A 19,211-nucleotide genomic window follows, 5' to 3' on the forward strand; every position below is an offset into this window, starting at 1 on the left:
AGCAGGGAACTACGTAATGAACTAAAACACAAAAAGGGGACATAAAAAAGTGGAGATAAAGACAGACAACAGAAGATGAGTGTAAAAGTGCTATTTGGTATGTAGGGACAAAATCCCTACCGTCTGACAAACTGCAGATCTTTAGTCCAGAAGGACCTCAATAAATCTGGGGCCTGACTGAAGCGCTGAGGCCGATTGTATGAGGTTCCACACGGACAAGTGCCAGGTCCTGCACTTGGGTCACAACAACCCTACACAGCGCTACAGGCTGGGGGCAGAGCAGCTGGGAAGCTCCCTGGTGGAAAAGGACCAGGGGGTCCTGGTTGACAGCTGGATGAACATGAGCCAGCAGTGTGCCCAGGTGGCCAAGAAGGCCAACAGCATCCTGGCTTGTATCTGAAACAGTGTGGCCAGCAGGACCAGGGCAATGATCATCCCCCTGGACTCGGCACTGGTGAGGCTGCACCTCGAATCCTGTGTCCAGTTCTGGGCCCCTCACTGCAAGACAGACACTGAGGTGCTGGAGCGTGTCCAGAGACGGGCAACGGAGCTGGTGAGGGGTCTGGAGCACAAGTCTGGTGAGGAGCGGCTGAGGGAACTGGGGTATTTTGGTCTGAAGAAGAGAGTCAAGAGCACTTTATTGCTCTCTACCTGAAAGGAGGTTGTAGGCAGGTGGGCGTAGGTCTCTTCTCCCAGATGACAAGTAGCAAGACAAGAGGAAATGGCCTCAAGTTATGCCAGGGGAGGTTTAGATTGGGTATTAGGAAAAATTTCTTCATGGAAAGGGCGGTCAAGCATTGGAACAGGCTGCCCACGGAGATGGTGGAATCACAGTCCCTGGAGGTGTTTAAAAAAACCCTGTAGATGTGGTGCTTAAGGACATGGTTTAGTGATGGACTTGGTAGTCCTGGGTTAACAGTTGGACTTGATGATCTCAAAGGTCTTTTCCAACCTGAATGATTCTGTGATTCTATGATTGTAATCTTCCTACATGACTGGATGTCGGGTAAGAGTCCACATTCATGTTGTTGATCTTCTACTAATGCAGAAAAATGGAGGAAAAGGTTCACTTCCTGGAGTAAATACCAAGATTTTGTTTTAATGATGCTTTGGATTTTAATCAGTAAAGAAAATCATTAGCCTAAAGTAGAGAACTGAAAATTAAAACATTAGCTTCAAAACTGAGTATTAAAAAAAAAAAGTAAGCGGTCTAACAATAACATTGAGTAGAAATTGAAATTTTATGTTTGAAGTAATTATTTTGGTTTTTTAGAGGGAAAAAATGTCTTTTGTTCATAAGAAAAGGGAAATTTTGGTGAAGTGGATTTCTTACTCTAGATTGGAAATGGTTTTTTTTTGTGTAAACATCCAACTATTGCAGTGAGCAGTTGCTGAACTCCACCTCATCTGTATGTGAAGGCAGAGGCGGTCAAGGAGCGAACCCAGTGATTGTGGGGAATGGGTTTCTGTCCTTCGTGCTCGTGTTTGAGAGGCTGCCAGTACCAATATAAGATGCAGAAGAAGTTAACGGCGTTACCCAGTGACTGTGTGTAATGCTTGCAGCCGTGAAGGTGGCCAGTAAGAGCTGGTATAAAATGAGAGTAGCAAGTTGTGTAGATAGGGTTGGTTGTGGTTTTTCAGGTTTTTTTGTTTGGTTGGTTGTTGTTTTTTTTTTTTCCTCTGAATAATGTATTCAGAAAAGTTGAGGAAAAAGAAAAAACAAATCCTAGACAGTGCCATTTCTATTTCTTCAAAACAAGTTGACTCTTTGAGAATGAGAGCTGACAGTCTCTTCTGTGCCCTTACGGAAATGTGCTGGATAAATATTAGTTAAAAGCATCTTCCCTGCCTGCCCACCTCTCCCCCTTCCTTCACATTAGAATAAAACTAAGACCTGAAAATATACATTTTATTGTAATAGAGATTTTGAACTTTTCTCTAACAGATGTGATCTTATCAACAGAAATTAATGTTAGCAGAGCTTAGCACCTTCACAGTTTTAATATGCTCTTGCTGTTGATGACTTTTGAGACCAGATGGATGGTCTATGTACAAGGGACTAAGATGACTGCTGGAGTGTGTTAATCTTGCATAAATTCAGGACTGAAGAGGCCAAAAGGCAGTAATTTAAACCACCTAAAACGTCAACATTCCTGAAGCTTCATTGTAGTGTCCTATGAAAATGCTGACAATCTAAGGTTTACACATGAGATTGGAAGTGTTTCTGTTGTGCACTCAAAATACTAAACACATGTATAGATCTGTGCAGTGTGTTTTCTTTCGCTGTAGGATTTCTTTATTTAAAAGCATCCATTTCAAATTTTTTCATTTCCTTCTTTCTTAATGTGTTATGTAACGAGTAAAAAAAACCCAAAACTTTTTTCTGCTTCTTAATTTCTTAAATTGTAGTTGAGATGCAATCTGTTTATTTTACATATAACCGATGTTGCTGTAAATAATTTAAACAGCAGTGGCTTTTTCTTCTCAACATATTGGTGGGGGGTGGGGAGGAGAAGAGGGATAGAGGAATAGCTGGTGTGATACTAGCTTTTAAACAGAGGACCAGTCAAAGGTGCCAAGTGCACAGGAAAGTTGCATCTTCAAGAAGCCGCCTTACTGAGATTAGAACATAAAAGCATCCACAGTGGGTCAGAACAAAGGTCCATCAAGTCCTGCTATTCTGTATTGGAGAAGAGTGAGTAGGCAATGCTGGGGGGAGAATAAAAGCACAGGGTGTTCGTGCAGTGATGCCCTGTCAAAGTGCACGCTCAGCCTCTGGCTGCCTCCTCTGCAGCTCAGGGCTTGGAGCTGAAGGTGGTGCCTTTCAGCTCCGTAGCCCTGAGTGGAATGAGTGGAAAAAGTGGGCCTGCTCACCTGATGAGCCCTTGCCAGTTATTGTAAAAAGCAAAAATTAATATTGTCCTCTGTCTAAAATGTGGCTCTGAAGAAGAGAGCATATCAGGTTCAGTGCATTGCAGTTCCTGGCTAGCTGTATGTTCATGTGCAAGTTGTTGTTTTGCCAAAAGTGCAATTCATACTTGTCCAGATGCAGCAGAGAGAGCTTATTACATGTATTGAGCTGTTTTCATACCTACGTTTGAGAGCCTCTTCAGGGTCCTGTTATTAGGTCATGATGTTTATGTGCTGCCAATTTGTCACCTATGTTGCATGAGGTCTTAAAAGACCTGCTTTGTCTGTGTGTTGTCTGCCCTCTGCATGGGATGTCCCCCTTACCTTTTGGGTTCTGGCTTATTAGGGACTTCTTTTCTTTCAGCAGCCATCTCTTTTGTGTACATGGGGCACTGCTTGTATTCCAGTGTTTTCCCCAAAGACTGTGATACCTAAGATTACTGTTTTCTGTGTGGGAGATAAGAAACTAGGGGCGCATCTTCACTGCTTGCCTAAGCAAGCCTGATACAGGCTACAAAGTCTCCATTGCAAAACCCCGTGTGTGTAGCTTTTGTCCACAGTAGTGTGGTAATAGCTTGTGAGGTGGATTGGAGTATTCATGGGCTAATCTATAACTTGTTGTGATGTATCCCAAGTTATTTGACATGTTTTCAAATTATAAGTCTTGCTGATTTAACACCACCATTTTACCAAGCAGGCTGTTGTCAATTTCTTGCCAGTTGGTGAAACACTGGAAAGAGCCTGCCTGGGATGCATCTCTATTCAAAGAGTTTGGAAATGCAGTGGAAACGGAGTAACCAAACATGAGATTTTAAACAAGTGCAGAGGAAGCAAACAGACAAGAAAATACAGCCCAGGTGGAAGTGTGTGATAAGATTAGTGGGCTAATTCCCTCTGTGCTTATTTAGCTAGCAAAATAGACTCTGCTGTCTTGGTTTATCATTGCTTAAAGTTCTATTAACTACAGCTAATATTTTTGCTTTTTGGACAGATGCAAGCTGGAGGCAACATTTGCCTCCAGGCAGCAACAAACCTGTTAATAGCTGCCCCGATGGTCTGCTAGGGATTTTGAGTGCTCAGCTTGCTCCACATCTTGCATATAGTTCCCTCACGGCCCATTTTTTGTAGAATTTTGTAGAGTCTGTTGGTGGTTGGAATGTTTGTGGAATTTTTGGACATGTTTAGATGTGATCAAGGGTCAACATGTTATGGACTGACATAAATACCACCAGAAGAGATATATTTTCCATTTTTCACCTAGATCGAACTCAGTTATGGGGTGGTTTTGTTTGGTTTCTTTTTCATAAGGGAGTACATGAAATCAACTAAGTGTTTTCAGTACTGTGCCAATAAAGTAGGTAATTAAAATTCTCTCAGGTACATGATATCATCATTCCTTTGTATTGAAAAGTCTGATACCTTGTTGTTTTCAGCATCTTGTCCCTACTGTGTTTTAGAAGACACTATGCATGAAAGAGTATTTACAACTTCAGTTGAGGTGATTTAAGATAGGAGCTAATTAGTCATATACTCTTGTCTCGTTGCATATTGGCTAGGGAATGGTGAGAAAATAAACTGGCGCAAATTTCCTAAGGGTGTATCGGGCAACCTGCTCTTTTTATAGCATTAAAATTCTTCCTAGCTGAGCTAATGAGAGAGGTGTCAACTTTTTCAGGAAGCAGCAGACTCTTAGGATGTTTTCATCAACTTGGAGTAATTTTGGTCAATCCTTTAGCTGTTCCCCAGTAAGAAAGAGTGATTGGAGCTGCAGCAGAAGAAAAGGAAATGGAGATGATGCTTAGGCAGTAAGCCTTTAAAACTTAGAGAAGTGGGCAAAACGGTGGGAGATAGAAAAAACATCATTTTACTAGAGTCATCTTGGTTTCATGGCCTTAATACTTGTGAACTCATTTGCATGGCCCAGATGATCTCTTGAAAAAAATAAAGTTTGAGTTTGTTAACAGTCTGCAGCTCATTTTCTTGGCTCACGGGTTTTAGGTGGTGTGCATTTTTTCTTTGTGACCACCACCGCTGTGGTGCTCACCCATTTCCTGGCTGCAAACTAGATTTCACTTCTGATTTCCATAAGAAAGAGCACAAGGCATGCCCTGCAATTTAATTCAAGCTTGCGGTAGCAGAAAGACAGGTAAGACAAGCATATCCTAGTAAGAGACCAGTAAATAAAGTAGCCAGGTGCTTTAGTTTTGGTGAAATCCAGAGCAAAAAATGCTTGAGACCTCTCAAATCTTGGGAGGCTGCCAGGTTCTGCAGCCATAGTGTCAGAGGGTGCAGGAAGGGCCCACTGACATGAATATGTCATTTTTTTACCTCCAAAAGATACTGTTTCAGGCTTCTTGAAAACTCAGGAAAATCATCACCCTTACAAGTGGTTGTTATGGCTAGCTGTAGACAAATAGGCTAAAGATTTAATTTTTCAATAAATCGGTGATGGTAGCTGGAATGGGGTTCTGTAGTGAGCTTGAATTCCATAGCTCCAACAAAGTAAGTTATGATTATAACAACAGCAACAAAAGAAAAAAGTCAAGGAATATTAATTAAATAAAATTGTCCTGGTACCTGATCTACTTAAAAGTAGCAGAGCCTAATTAGTAAACTCATAGTTCTCAAACACACTAGAGGCTGCTTTGTGAACACACAGTCAGCCTTACTGCAGCAGGCCTGTGATTTAAACTTCAACATAAAGACGTTATATACTTAAAAAGTGTCTGGGAACTAAAAGACTTCTTTTCTGTTTTAGGTGATACTATCACTATTGGAGATGTGTCTTTTAAACTCAAAACACCGAAGAACCCAGAACTTGTTCCACAGAACTACAGTAAGAATTTGCTTTCCTTTTGAATGAGTTTCAAGGTTTCATTCAAAAAACTCTTTATTCACTCAAGTCACCCTGCTGAATTACTGAAATTATCTAAGAAATATGTTTTGACAAAGTGTGCAATTTGGGGAAGGCTATCTTCGCAGAGTTCTTTACTGTATCTCTGGTTATATAGGAATCTCTTAACTTTGAATGTGATTTGCTCCATTGGTCAATGGGACCGTAAAAGGATAATTTGTGTATGTTTAAATATTTTGTTTAAAGGGGTCTCATCCAGCAAATACTTCTAAAAATAATACAGTAATCTCAAGTTGTCTGGTCAAGAAAATGTGGCAGTTTAAAATTCTTATTCAATTGCAATATGATTATACATCCTAGGAGTTATTTGCTGTATGGCATTCTACTGTGATATTTAGTATTCCCAGACTGTCACGTTATTGTGTCAGGAAACGTACAGATCTTTGCAATCCATCAAGTTAATGAGAAGTCAATTGCATAGTAATAAAAAATGCGATCAAATACTTTCAAAATACACAGCCAATTACGCACATTAACGATGCACATACATGTACTTGCTATTGATTCACATTATGTTTTGATACCTTATTAAAGATGCCACAGATTTGCAACCATCCATATTTCTTGGTTTTTTTTGTTGAGAAAACATGCTTCTTGAGCTTTTCCTTTTCACAGTGGTTCAGCAAGTGAATCCTGTTTTCATTGTGACATTTCCTAGGGCAGTACAGGCTAACTATTTCCTGAGGATTCGAAGTGATCAGTTGCCATTTGTTCAGCACTTTCACATGTAGGTTGCTGGATGTCTGAAATGTAAATAATCCCATCCCACACACACGCACCCAACTGATTTTTTTTCCACCCAGATAAATTTTGAAACCAAACCCAAGCACACATGGCATTCTAAAGGGCTGTGTAAGTCTTACAGTACTTCTAGTTTAGACAGGACCAAGCATTGAGAACTCTCAGTGGCTGTCGTTGCTGGGCTTGCAGCATTCTACATCTGGAAACTGGGTGTAGTCGTTCACTTCAAGTGAATTTTCTTTCCAACATGTCTAAATTAATTCCATGACTTTTTGAAGCAGACACCAAGAAAACTGCTGGGGCACTAGGGTTTTTTGGTTTTATTTATTCTTTTAGAAGGATAGCATTTAACAATGCCTCCCTGACTTCCACTCTTCTACACTACGCCAGTCACTAGTACATGTTTTGGTCAATCTTTACTTTTCAGGGAGACAAATATTAGCTCAAAGTTTCTATAACAACATATCTTTAGTCCTTTGAACTGGGAAGGTAAGAGAATTATGAAAACATTTGGTAGAATCAAAGAATCAGAGATTTTTCTAGTTCTAGAAGGAAAAAGTGGTTGAAAACTAATCTGACAGTAAAAAAAATAAATTATTAAACATGGACCTGTACAGAATGATGGATCTTAGCTAAAATCTGAAACTGCAACTAAAAGTAACGTCTGTTAGCACATACTAGGTGTATTATTAGTTATTTACTTCTTTTTTTTCAATAATCATAACTGAAAGGAGCCTATTTCATGCTTCGGATAGTGTTGTTCATCAGTATTGATGTACCTACAATAGGATTACTGAAGGTACAGAATTTTGCTTATAAACCTAAATATTAATTCAGTTAAAATTAAGTAAGGTGGAATAGTCATGTATTTAGTAGCAGAAAATCAATTTCAAATGCTTGAGTACAGTTTCTTTGTATATTTAAATTTAGGAAGTTTTTTTATCTCTTAGTGCTTAAAAGTTCTATGATTATGTTACTATGGAGAACAAAGTTATATTCCTTTAGTGAAATTAAGTAGGTTGTATTGGCTTTATGTCAATTATCTCCTCTTTTTGAGTCATGTAGAGTGTATGTGCTTTAACACTTTTTTACTTGTTTTAAGAGTACTTTTTGTTTTGCTCTGTGAATGACTGCTGTAGATACAAGATGTTTCTGTGTGAAAGTTGAACATAATTGCATATTTATAATATTCTATAAACTGAAATGTGACATATTTTGAATTTTTATTATAGTAACTAATATTACATTTAAATGACTGCTTACTTGATTTCTTTTAAACTCAGACTAGAAGTAATTTGATTCTCCAATTAAGTGGCAAATACCCCTGAAAATGTCTCAGACATTGTAATGTTTGCAGTGGAGTTAGAGCTAAGAGGAGGGAATTGAAGCATTTATAGTTAATTTCCTAGTACTGCATATGATACCGTTTTCTAGCTTATCATTTGTGTAGAATGGTATGTTTCTGCTTTTATTATTCTGCCATGTTAAAATATAGTGATGTTGAAAATGTGTATCTATAATTTACAGCAAATTTATAGGGAAGTTGTAACTTATTCTAAACTCAGCATTATTATTCTAGGCTTTAAAATAGTCTTAAAAATCTGAAAAAAATTGTTACACAATAAGGAAAGTAAATGTATTAAGAACCTATGAAACTTTTTGCCATTTTGTCACAAAATTAATACCAAAATATTTCATTCTTTGTGTTATCAAATTAAACTGATTTTTAACTCCTTTATTGAACCTTGTTACATTTTGCAGAAATGGATTGGATAGGTACTGCTGGTTACCTTATGTTTTCATGTCTTTGCTTTTCTGGTTTTATGCTAAGTATCTAGCAAGTTCTGTATGAAGTACTACATTTTTTGTGTTAGTGTAAAATATTAATTCATTTTGCTGTTGTTGGCAAATGGCTTTCTCTTGGAAGATATATATGAATTATACACAGAGGAATTTTCGTATGGGATTTCTTTCACGACATGGGATTTTTGTGTCTGACACATTATCTAGAAAGAGGGCACTTGGTTTTTGCACTGCATGTTCTTTTATCAGTAAAAATAAGACCTACATTTTAAAAGTCTCACTGTGCCTGAAAAGCATAATTATTTCTTTAATGGTACTTTGGAGAAACTTTGTATGGCTTTACATGATAGTTTAGATCTAAAATTAAAATGCAATAATCCACATTAATTTTATTTATTATTTTCTTTACATTGAGTTCATGTCAGTGCACTGCTTTCGTTAATACTTTCTGGAAATTTTATCAAAATGATGATGTACCTGATATTTCATGTGTTTGTTAATCTTGACAAAACAATTCCTAACATAGCTCTTAGAGGACACTGTTCAATGACAGCAAATCCTCATTAAGGCGGGAAAATGGATCCTCTCTTGCCACACCATGTCAGCTCTGCTGCTCGAAAAGTGCAGGTGCATTTGGGAGTTTGGCTGTAGGCATGTTACATGCAACTGCATTGAATTGTGGAAGATAATTTCAAACAGTGTGTGATTTTGTGCAAGGTATCCTGAGTCTGAGCACACCCCCGCAGTGTATGATCAGAGGTGACGTGTGTATACAAGGGGTTAAGTGATAAATCCTGTTAGTTTTGTCAATTAAGATATATGGAAGACTAATTACTATGAAGAATATTAAACAGTGTGTAATAATGAAATTTTTTTTAAAAGGCACTAAATGAACAACTGTGCCTGAAAGGTGTATGTTTTGATGTTGAGGAAACTGGTTATTTCTTCGTAGTACGCTCACTGGTGACAGCAGTTCCTGTTGTTTATCCTTTACCTGAAAGATCAGTATTGCCTTTGTTGTAGCACACCTCTGTGACCTCCCGGAATGGTAGGCATCATGTGCTGAAGCAGGGGACAAGCATGTGTGTTCAGTTGTTGCTGAAAGTACTTTCAGATTTGCAATGTGGGTTCGTTCTTTCTGTTAACTTTAAATCTGAATGTCAGAGTGCAGCAAATTACAGAGACAGTTTGTATTGCAGGATGACTATAATTTTGTGGTAACAAAACCTTTGGTATTACATTTCTTATTTCCTAGCCTAAGGAAAGCTGTTTGTTGCCAGAGATGGTGATTATTCCAGCAGTTTAGTTTTCATGTAGGCTTGCAACTGATCTGCTTGGTTGTCATCACCTAGTCCAGAATCTGAAACAGTGCAGGTTTTGTCAGTAGAGCTCTGAAACTTTTACACCATTATCTCGGTTTTGTCTATACTGGGAGTGAGGCACCAGAAGACATGCAAACATGGAAACCTACACCAAAGGTCTGGGTGGAGCTCAGGGAGTCATCTGCAGTGTTCCTTGTGCCTCAAAGCAGGGTCAGCTGGATCCAAACTGCTCCTGAGAGGTATCTGTCCTTCTTGTTCTTTTGATGTGCTGGTGACATAGATTCCAGAACCTCTCTGCACACTTTGCTCCAGTAATTAATGATTCTAGTTTTGAAAAATACTTTTTTTATGCCTCCTTTAATATTTTGGGGACATACTTTTAGTTCCACGGGGCTTGTTCTATTTAGCATAACCATGACATATAGAAAACTATTTTCTTCACTGTGATTTTTGTCTGGCATATTGGAAAATGGTAATTCTTCTTGCTCTTTTCTAGAATTTGTCAGACTTTTCAGTATTGGACTTAGCTGTTGCACTGAAACCCAGACACAATATGCCCCTCCAGTTGGAGCGTGAGCTACAGATAACCGCTGTGGCTGTGTATTTCCACATGAGTTGTTCACCCAGCTAAGAATTGTTTAATTTATTTCATGTTTATATGTCACTAAGAGAAACTTAGTCTTATGAATCCCATTCAGGGTTTCTTCCAGAAAGTATTTGATTTTACGTGATTCTTTTATATTCTCTTTTCATTTATACTCACATGGAGAAATAAGATTTAACTCTGTAGATCTTACACTTTCCTGTGAAGCAGTCAGCTCAGAGGAATTAATGATAAATGAGTCTACGGTCTCCAAGAAGTAACTTTCCCCTTTCTAAGCCCCTGCAAAGACTCACAACTTGTTTCCTTACCACAGCAAGCACAAAAATTTTTGGAATGAAGACTGTTTTCCATGAAAAATTTATGAGGAAAAATAGTATTCTGGTGAAAACTGTCCGTGATGTAACTACGTTACAAGACTCTGAAAACTCTTCAGGCTTTGTACATTGGCATAAAATAGGAAGAGGAGCGGTGTTTTACTTGTGAAGTGCTAAACGAAAGCAGCTGAAAGCAGGCCACATAGGAGCACCTCCCTCCTCACCTTGGCCGTGCTGCCTCCTTCACTGTGTCCTGGGCAACTAACTCTTCCTTCATTGTCCCCCAGCCTGAACAAGCTGTGAAATAAATTTCAGTGAGCTCAGTTGTCTGGGTTTTTTGAAGATTTTTCCTTTTTGAAATGTGTTTATGTTTTCAGACAAAGACTTCCCTCCTTGTTCCCTTCTTCCTCAACTGTATTTTAAGGCAGCTGCCCCCTGTGCTGGATGTGCTGCAGAGCGCTGTGGAAAGCTGAAGGACCCCCTCGGTATTGGGGCGAGAGGGAGATCTTTCTCCTCTCATGAATTTTTGCCTCCTCTGATAAAAAGGAGCGATTCTCAGACTCTGACCATGCATTGTAGCAAAGGTTCAGGGTGTGCAGAGGTCTTTTTTTATTCTGTTCAAAATTATATGTATTGATGTCTTCGAAGTGCCTGTTGGTTATTATGTGATTGACCAAACTAGAGTCATACAAGGACATGAGCTCTAATGTATTTTGTACTACATCTGGAATAAATATTCTTGGGAATCATTTCATTTAACCATCTGTCTCTGAACAGTGGGAAGAGGTAGGTGTCTCCTTCATTTATGGGATTTCTTCTGTAGGTGGGACACAAGGACTTGCCAACAGATACTGTCTGCTATCTCCAGTGTGAGATAGCTTCCATGAGTGTAGCATGTGCCAAGAATTCAAGTACGAGTGAACTGGAAGATTTCTGAGGCTAGCATAGCCATTCCAGTCTTGGTTTTAACAAAAGCTGATTTGTGGATCAAACAAGAGCAGCTGTTGCATTTGCTTCAAAATCTATCTATAACATTTTCTTCTTTCCTTGTTTGGGGATTTCTCCATTCAGCTTCAACTGCTCACTTTACAGAATGTTTGCACAGATTCTGCTAGGTGTTGTCCTACTTATCAGACATATTACAAAGCAATAGAATGCATTTTCTTTCGATGGCCATCCTTGATTACGCAGGAATAGCAAACTGTAGCACCGACTACTCTCCTGCATGTGCCAGATGGTGTCTTTGAGAATACACTGTAGAAGCTTCCTACGCACCATCCTGCAGATTAAGAATACAGGGCTGGCTACTCAACTACTGCAGATCAGCAGAGTGCCACTAAACAGATTGTGCAAACCCAGTTTGCGTTAGATGCTATCTGACTCATAGGATAATTAATAAAAATTGCTGTAATATACATGCTGATGCTTTTTTCAGCTAATTTGCCCTGTCTTCTAAATGTCATAGAAAATTATTATATGGTGCTTCTATTAAAGTTAACATACAGTACTCGAACAGAGAGGAATCTTTTCAAGTCATGTTAGAGAAAATCTAAAAGCTTTGCAATGCAGATACCACAGTACAACTAGTCTAAACATATAGAAGTAATATACAATATACTGTCTATGTGCATCTGAAGTTGCTTTTAAAAAGCATACTGTCCTTTGGAAACGGTTTATGCAGCAGAGACTGCATGTACAAAGAAAAATTTATATTATTTTGATTTTAGGAGGACATAACTGGGAAACTGAAGTAGGCTGAACATCTGGAGCAATGTACAGCTATTACATGTTAGAATAGAAGGACCTGACAAGTGGAAGCTGCTGTCATGACAGTTCACCTTAGAGAATGCTTGCGTTGAATTGTTGGCATTATTTGTAACAGGCTTCAAGTGAGTTTGCAGATGGTCTTTGTGCTGACTTTGTGGTTGAAAACATGTATTATAATTGATCCAGCCGTGATCCGTATGTGAGGAGAATGATGTGAATGGTGAAGCAATGAAACCATTTCCTAGGAAACTTATCGACAAAGAACTGTCTTTCGTGTCCTTTTCTCAAAAAAAGCAAAGTTAGGAAAATACAGGAGACTTTTAAAAGTTGCATTTTTTGTGTTATATTTCAGAGCAAATTTGGATTGTTTAAACAAAATGATGAGAATATAAGTGCTTTGAAATTCCTTAAGGTTTGCAGGGAGATCGTGCTCCTAAGAGTTTAGATTTTTTTGAGTCCTGTACACTCATGTTTTCTTTTATGTGACAGTTTGTCTTGCAGATGCTGCTGAACGTTCTTAAATCCTGTTTCTATTTATGGTACTGCTTTAACTCTGACCCAAGTTTTTTCTTGAGACCATCCTAAAAATAAAAGAGATAGCTACACATATTAATGTGAATTACACCAGAGGCAATTGTAGTCGAGCTGCGTCAAAGTAATTTTTGCCATGCTTCTAATGCATGACTTTTGACATGAAAGAATTCAGTGTCTCAGCAAGATTTCCAAGCTTATTTGTCCACTTTAAGTAACTTTCTATTTTTTAGAACAGCTATCATAAAATTATACTAGAGGCACATTGGCAAGTTCGTAAAACAGGTAGAAATTATAATGAATGTGCCTCTTTGTTGGATCTGTCTTGCCATTTTAATGTTAACTTGAATATAATACTTTTTATTTCTGTGGTGCTTTTCAAATTGCCATACCTGTCCAGTAGCAAAGTTTGGACAGAGCAGGTCTGCTGGTGTGAGGTCTATGACATTTTATTTCCTGAACAATATATGTAGTAGGAACTCTCTTAATTTTCTTGAAAATCTCACAGAAAGGAACACGTTATTCTCTGTAGGAATTTATTTGCATTTGGCCTGTTATGCGTGGTACGTGTGATGTGCATTGCTTTTGGAAAACAGTATTGCAGCAACAAATTAAAAAATACTTACATTTTTATGATCTTACCATACCATATATGGAAGCTAATGCTGGGCATGCTAACGACAGTTGTTTAGAAAACAAAACAAAAAAAAACCCCTGAAATGTTTAATTAAAATTACAATTAATCTGATAATCCTAATGCATAGGTTGCTTATCTGCATGTTTATGCTATTCCTGTTCATATCTGTGTTAATGATAGACTAGGTTTCTCTCAGAGCAGATGATTTCAAAGGTTTTCCTGAGTGCATGACCAAAACGTTCAGCTGAAATTTTTGATAATGTGTTCCTTAGCCACCTTTATGCTTGAAAAAATCTTTCTTGTGTTTCATTCAGTCATTTAATACTGTTTCTATGATCTTACAAAAATGAGTTAATTCTGGTTTCAGAATTCAACAGTGAACTGAAACCCCTCAGAACTGAGGGGCCCTATTGCTTGCTGTCCCTAACTCTGCCCCGCACATACCCACCTCCCCTGTCTCAGGAAAAATTATATAGAACTGAGGCTTGTTTTTAAAAATTTTGGTTTCTAATTTTAACCAGTAATCACACTGAAAAAAAGGTAAATAACCAAGTATTAATTTGAAGATTTCATCACCTCTTGCTCCTTTCTTACTGTGCTTCAGTGTCCCGGCTACCACCCTTTGAGGCTCCAGCTTCAAACCCGATCACTGGTCTTGTCAGATTGTTCTGAAAGCAACCATATACATACATGCATACATAAATCTCTCTCCAGGCTTGCTTGTGTTCTCCTTCACCTCCTGCACTAGTGCTTTTTGCTTGTGTCTGAGAAAACCCCCAGCAAAGTCTGGCTGCATGTGAAGGAGTATTCTGGACACAGAGCAACGTACAGCAGTGGGAATGGTGCCTCTCCCTTTCTGCATGGTGCTTTCCAGTGTTGCCAACATTTGCATACACGTGGTAAAGGTTTTAGCTTGATTATAATCAGGTTATTGCTTTTTAAAATAATAAAGGTGTGGCATTCTTAATAGAAATAAGTAGATCTGCTTTGAGTTTTTTGTTACTATTTTGGAAGCTGCGTGGTATTGATGTAGTGATACTGCAAGGTTCGCATTTCCTCGATAACTTTATTCTGTGTTTTATTATGTCAAAATGTAAACAGGAATGCGATTGTCTTTTAAGAAAATAACAAATTAAATGTGTCCCTGAACATTAATCTTAGCCTGATGCAAGCACAGGGGTTTTTTTTAAGTTCATGATTCACAGAATCATTGGGATATAGGGTGCATAAATCTTTTACAAATTACTAATAACATAGTTATATTAACTGATGCTGAAACGTCCACTCAATATTGGGTAATAAAAACTATCAGTTTAATGTGAAATGAGAATCAGCATCATTTTTTTCTGGTTTTTGTCAGATTTATTTTTTTTTTAAGGATGAAGTTGGGCAGAGAAAAAGGCAACGGGTAAGACAGGTATATAAACTTCTATGTGAATTACATAGTCTAATATAAACTCTCTGTATAATTCCCAGCTTTTCAGCTATCCACCTTTAGGGCAGCACATATTTTTGTCTTTGTCTTGTTTTTGGAGGTAAGAACAAAAATTTGTGTGAATGGCTACACTTCTCAAAATTAAATAATGTGTTCTTATCTTTGTGTTTCAAAGTGACAGATTCTTTGGCCCAGTCTGTAGTCCACCATTTAAGATGGATAATGCAGAAAGATCTCCTTGGTCAAGATGTCTTTCTTATTGGTCCTCCTGGGCCTCTCCGGCGATCTATTGCCATGCAATATCTGGTAAGTATGTTGGTTTGAGTTCTTTGAGACATAGGCATTAATATCGGTCATTCCTCCACTATCCAGATGGTAAAAGGTAGTCCTAGAAGATCTTGCAGCAAGCTACTTCGGAGGTAAATAAGTTTTTCCATAAATGTGCTTTCCAGAGTTCAGTTTTTGTTGGTACAGACATCTTAATGCATGTTTTTCTGCTTAAACTGGGGGTGGGGGGATGGGGAAGACTTGGAAAACTCTGTTACCATATGCTGTCACAAATGGAGAAACAGTTTGTTCTAGGCATTATGTATGTTAGAAGATTAAGATATCTGCCTACTGTTAAAGACAACAACTCGTTTTTGCTTCATTATATTAAAAAAAAAGAAGAAATTAAGGAAAGGATTTGGGAGAGGAGTGTTCTGAGTAACACTTGGGAACAGTTACCGTGAGTGATTAGAAAGAATAGAGGTATGTCGGCAAGTCCTTCACACATTCCAAGAGAGGATCATACACACATCTGCATAAACCGTTGCAGCACCATGTGCAAAAGTTCATGTTTAAATTGTCGGTGCCCTTAAGCGATCACGAAGAGGAGGTTGTCTGACCAAAAGGTGATATGGGTGGGACTTTGCCATGAGCTTTGTCTATTATCTGATTGGACAGAAGGATCACAAATGGAGGTATATAATCAATTGTCATAAAGATCAGCCATTCCTTTAAAAATCAACAAGATACTGATTCAAAGACTAGCTCTCAGAGGTAAAGCATACAGAAGAAAGCTGCAAGATTGTGAGCTTTGGAAAGCTCAGGAAAGACTTCTTAATTCAGCAAACCAGATATACTACTTGATAGCTCAATGCATTCCTTAAATAAGAAGAGTGTGGTATAACCTAAAAAAAAAGGTTTAGGAAACACCTGATATCCAGACATGGGACACAGAACGTGTGGGGGTTTTTATGCCACCATTTGTATGCACCTGAGCTGTGGTAGAAAGGCTGCAGCTTACCATTTCGATGCCATGCCAGTCATGTGAAAGCTGGTCTTTGCTCAGCTGATACATGCTGTGGTCCCTTTTGATGAAGCTGTATAAGCCTGGAAAACATTTATCTGCTGTTGCTGAAAGCTACTACTATGTGGTCATACACAGGGCCAACTGTTGAAGAAAACTCTCCTATATTCCACCTCCTGGGTTTTTTTTCCTTTAATTATAGGAAAGTACAATTGTATCTACCTGCAGCATAATGGAATTGGTGGCTTTGTAAAACCAATAGGCACTTAAAAAGTGGAAAGGAAGTAATTCTCATGGGTTTTTATATCTGCTTGATTTTTTCATCAACTAGAATTAGAAGCTGCTTCTTAGGATATATTTAACAGCTCTGTCTTACCTTCATTTGAGGGGTAAGGGCTTAGAGCGTTTCAGCATGAATCAGTTTCCTAGCAGAACACATGATAACCCAGATATGGAAGTAGCATGAACATCAGATATAAATACATGGGGGATTTTTTTTTCCTTTAAGATAGAAAATTCTAAATATATCTTACATTGAATCAAAATAAACAAAACAATAACCTAAGGGTTCTCATTTTTTAAATAGTCTGTATGTAGTTTTACAGATACAGACTGCATCTCATGACATTAAAGAGAGAGTGGATAAGAACAATATAGTTCAGTGTAGTGGCAAAGCATGTACAGGTAACAATCACAACTGCATCACAGTATAAATGTTACTGAACAGTGAGAGTTGAAGCTTTTCAATCTTCTACAGAAACCTTCTGATTTTTATTCATGATTTGCAGATGCTAGTTGTTTTTCAGAGTCCAGAACCAGAAGATTAACTTATAGGATGTCACAGATGTTCAATGGAAAGAATATATAGCTGGTTATTATGTTTTTAGAACAGGTTTGGGGAAAATAAAAGTTTATTGAGCAGAAATTCAAACCATTTTGTTTGAGGCAGAACACACTGTAAACATTTTAAAAATAAGAGATATTAGATTTTGTTCAGAGTTATTCCTGATCATTGTGCTGCTGCCTAAAGCTCTTTTGTACAATTATACCACTAGGCCTATTGTTAAAGTTCACTTACTGGGGTTATAGTGTTATTTTTGTAATAACTTTAGACTGTTGTCCACAGGAGCTAACAAAGCGGGAGGTTGAATATATCGCACTCTCGAGGGACACCACAGAAACTGACCTCAAACAGCGACGTGAGATCCGAGATGGCAGTGCTTTTTATCTTGATCAGGCAAGTTGCAGTCACACACCACCTAATTATTGTTTACAAGTAGTTTGAAGGAAGTAATGGTTTATATGGTGAAAAATTAGTATGTGTCAGTACAGTACTGACTGACACGTTAATGATGCAGTTAGAAAGTCTCATATAAAACACTGTTGATCTTATTATTACAAAAAATGTTATCTTTATCCTAATCCAAGATCTTTTAAGAGTACTACAGGGTTTATTGAGGCAGACCATTTTTGATATGCTTCTGTAACAAGTGAGATCCATTCTGCACAAGTTAGACATGCAGTTCTCTTGGTGTGTCTCTTCCCTAACACTTGTAGCACATTAGATTTATTTCTGAAATGAATCTTCTGATCTAGTTTCATTGAAAAAGAGTCTAGTTCATGTATTTTAAGACTGTTTTTTGTTGTGAAACCCAAGCATGGTAAATGGAGGCAATTGGGAGATTTGATTTGAAAGTTGACTGCTGGTCTGGAGTGAAATAATGATTTGAACACAGCTGCCATCAGTGTTGCCCATGCCCATTAGCTGATTTAGTACAACCATAGTGTGACTTAGATTAGGTAAGTTTTCTCTAAGTTATCAATGGCACATCTCCCTTTTGATTATGCAGGTAAAATACACCACGTCATTTAGAATGTCTGTTTTCCTAGATGCCTAAAACTTGTATATGACTTAGGCTTGTAATTAATCAGGGTGAGGTCAGTTCCTCTGATACAGTGTAAATTTAAATGGCGTTTCTTGAACAGTTTTCAGGTGGCGATGCTATGCAGATTAATCATACCACCATCATACAAGTGATTTGTAGGTGGAAAGGGAGATGGGAACAGAAGAGGAAGAAAAGACTGAAAGCTTTATTCCTTGTTTTAATGAAACCTTTTCCTTTTTTTTTTTCTTTAATTTCCAATTCTCTTTTTTATCTGACTCCAAAATTTAAAGAAACCTGAACATAGATTTTTCTTGAAACCCCGATAAATTACTTTGAGCAATGGAAGATCATCAGAATGAAGGATAAAAGCTAATCTAAGTAAATTTTTTTTTTGTTACTTCTAGGTCTTCAAATAATGACATGAGGGTTGGACAACATGAGATGATTTAGAGTGCTGTACTGTGTAATAGGGCTGTAAACAGTGTTTCATTTACCAGAGGATAAGAGCATTTGTGTAGGCTGTGGGGTTAACTCATTAACTTGTGTTAGCGCCATGGCTGCCTGCTGTTATGGACAGTCTTATCCTCACACTTGCTACAGGATAGTCAAGATAATTTACCCTTGGTGTAAAAACATCAGATAACTAGCATTTGAAAGAGCTGCTGTATCAGGGACTGCAAGAAGCTCACCAAGATGTGGGATAGGCTGTTAACGCTGTATTTGTCTGAAAGTTTTGATCCCAGTGTAAGTATGAGGCAGCTTGCTTCAATTTGTAGAAGCTACAGTAAGAACACTCTAGGAAGGTTAGCTTTCTAATGTAAAGGTCTAAGATTACCTTTCTTCCTCAATCTGTTGGAAATGTTCAGTTAAAAGATTTTTATCAGAATCCACCACAGTGGTACTTTGGACCAAGTCTTTCCTTTAACAAGATACCAAAGCACTAAAATCAGTTGAAATCATGATGTCTTCCCTCAGCTCATGTGTTAGTCATCATATATGTAACCAATGTAACCAACGTATGATTAAGCTCTGAATAGAAAATTAGAAAATAAATCA

The 19,211-nt window shown here is 37.9% G+C and overlaps 1 protein-coding gene across 1 annotated transcript in view; it reads left to right on the forward strand.

Moving 5' to 3' along the window:
• The window catches only part of VWA8 (von Willebrand factor A domain containing 8), a 182,041-nt gene that overhangs the window by 4,394 nt on the left and 158,436 nt on the right, over positions 1-19,211 (forward strand). The window contains exons 2-4 of the mRNA XM_040583980.1: positions 5,669-5,746; positions 15,154-15,284; positions 17,396-17,506. Of these exons, the coding sequence (XP_040439914.1) occupies positions 5,669-5,746; positions 15,154-15,284; positions 17,396-17,506 (320 nt within the window). The remainder of the gene's footprint in view (positions 1-5,668; positions 5,747-15,153; positions 15,285-17,395; positions 17,507-19,211) is intronic.

This window comes from Falco naumanni, chromosome 2 (assembly GCF_017639655.2).
Source record: "Falco naumanni isolate bFalNau1 chromosome 2, bFalNau1.pat, whole genome shotgun sequence".
Taxonomy (NCBI): domain Eukaryota; kingdom Metazoa; phylum Chordata; class Aves; order Falconiformes; family Falconidae; genus Falco; species Falco naumanni.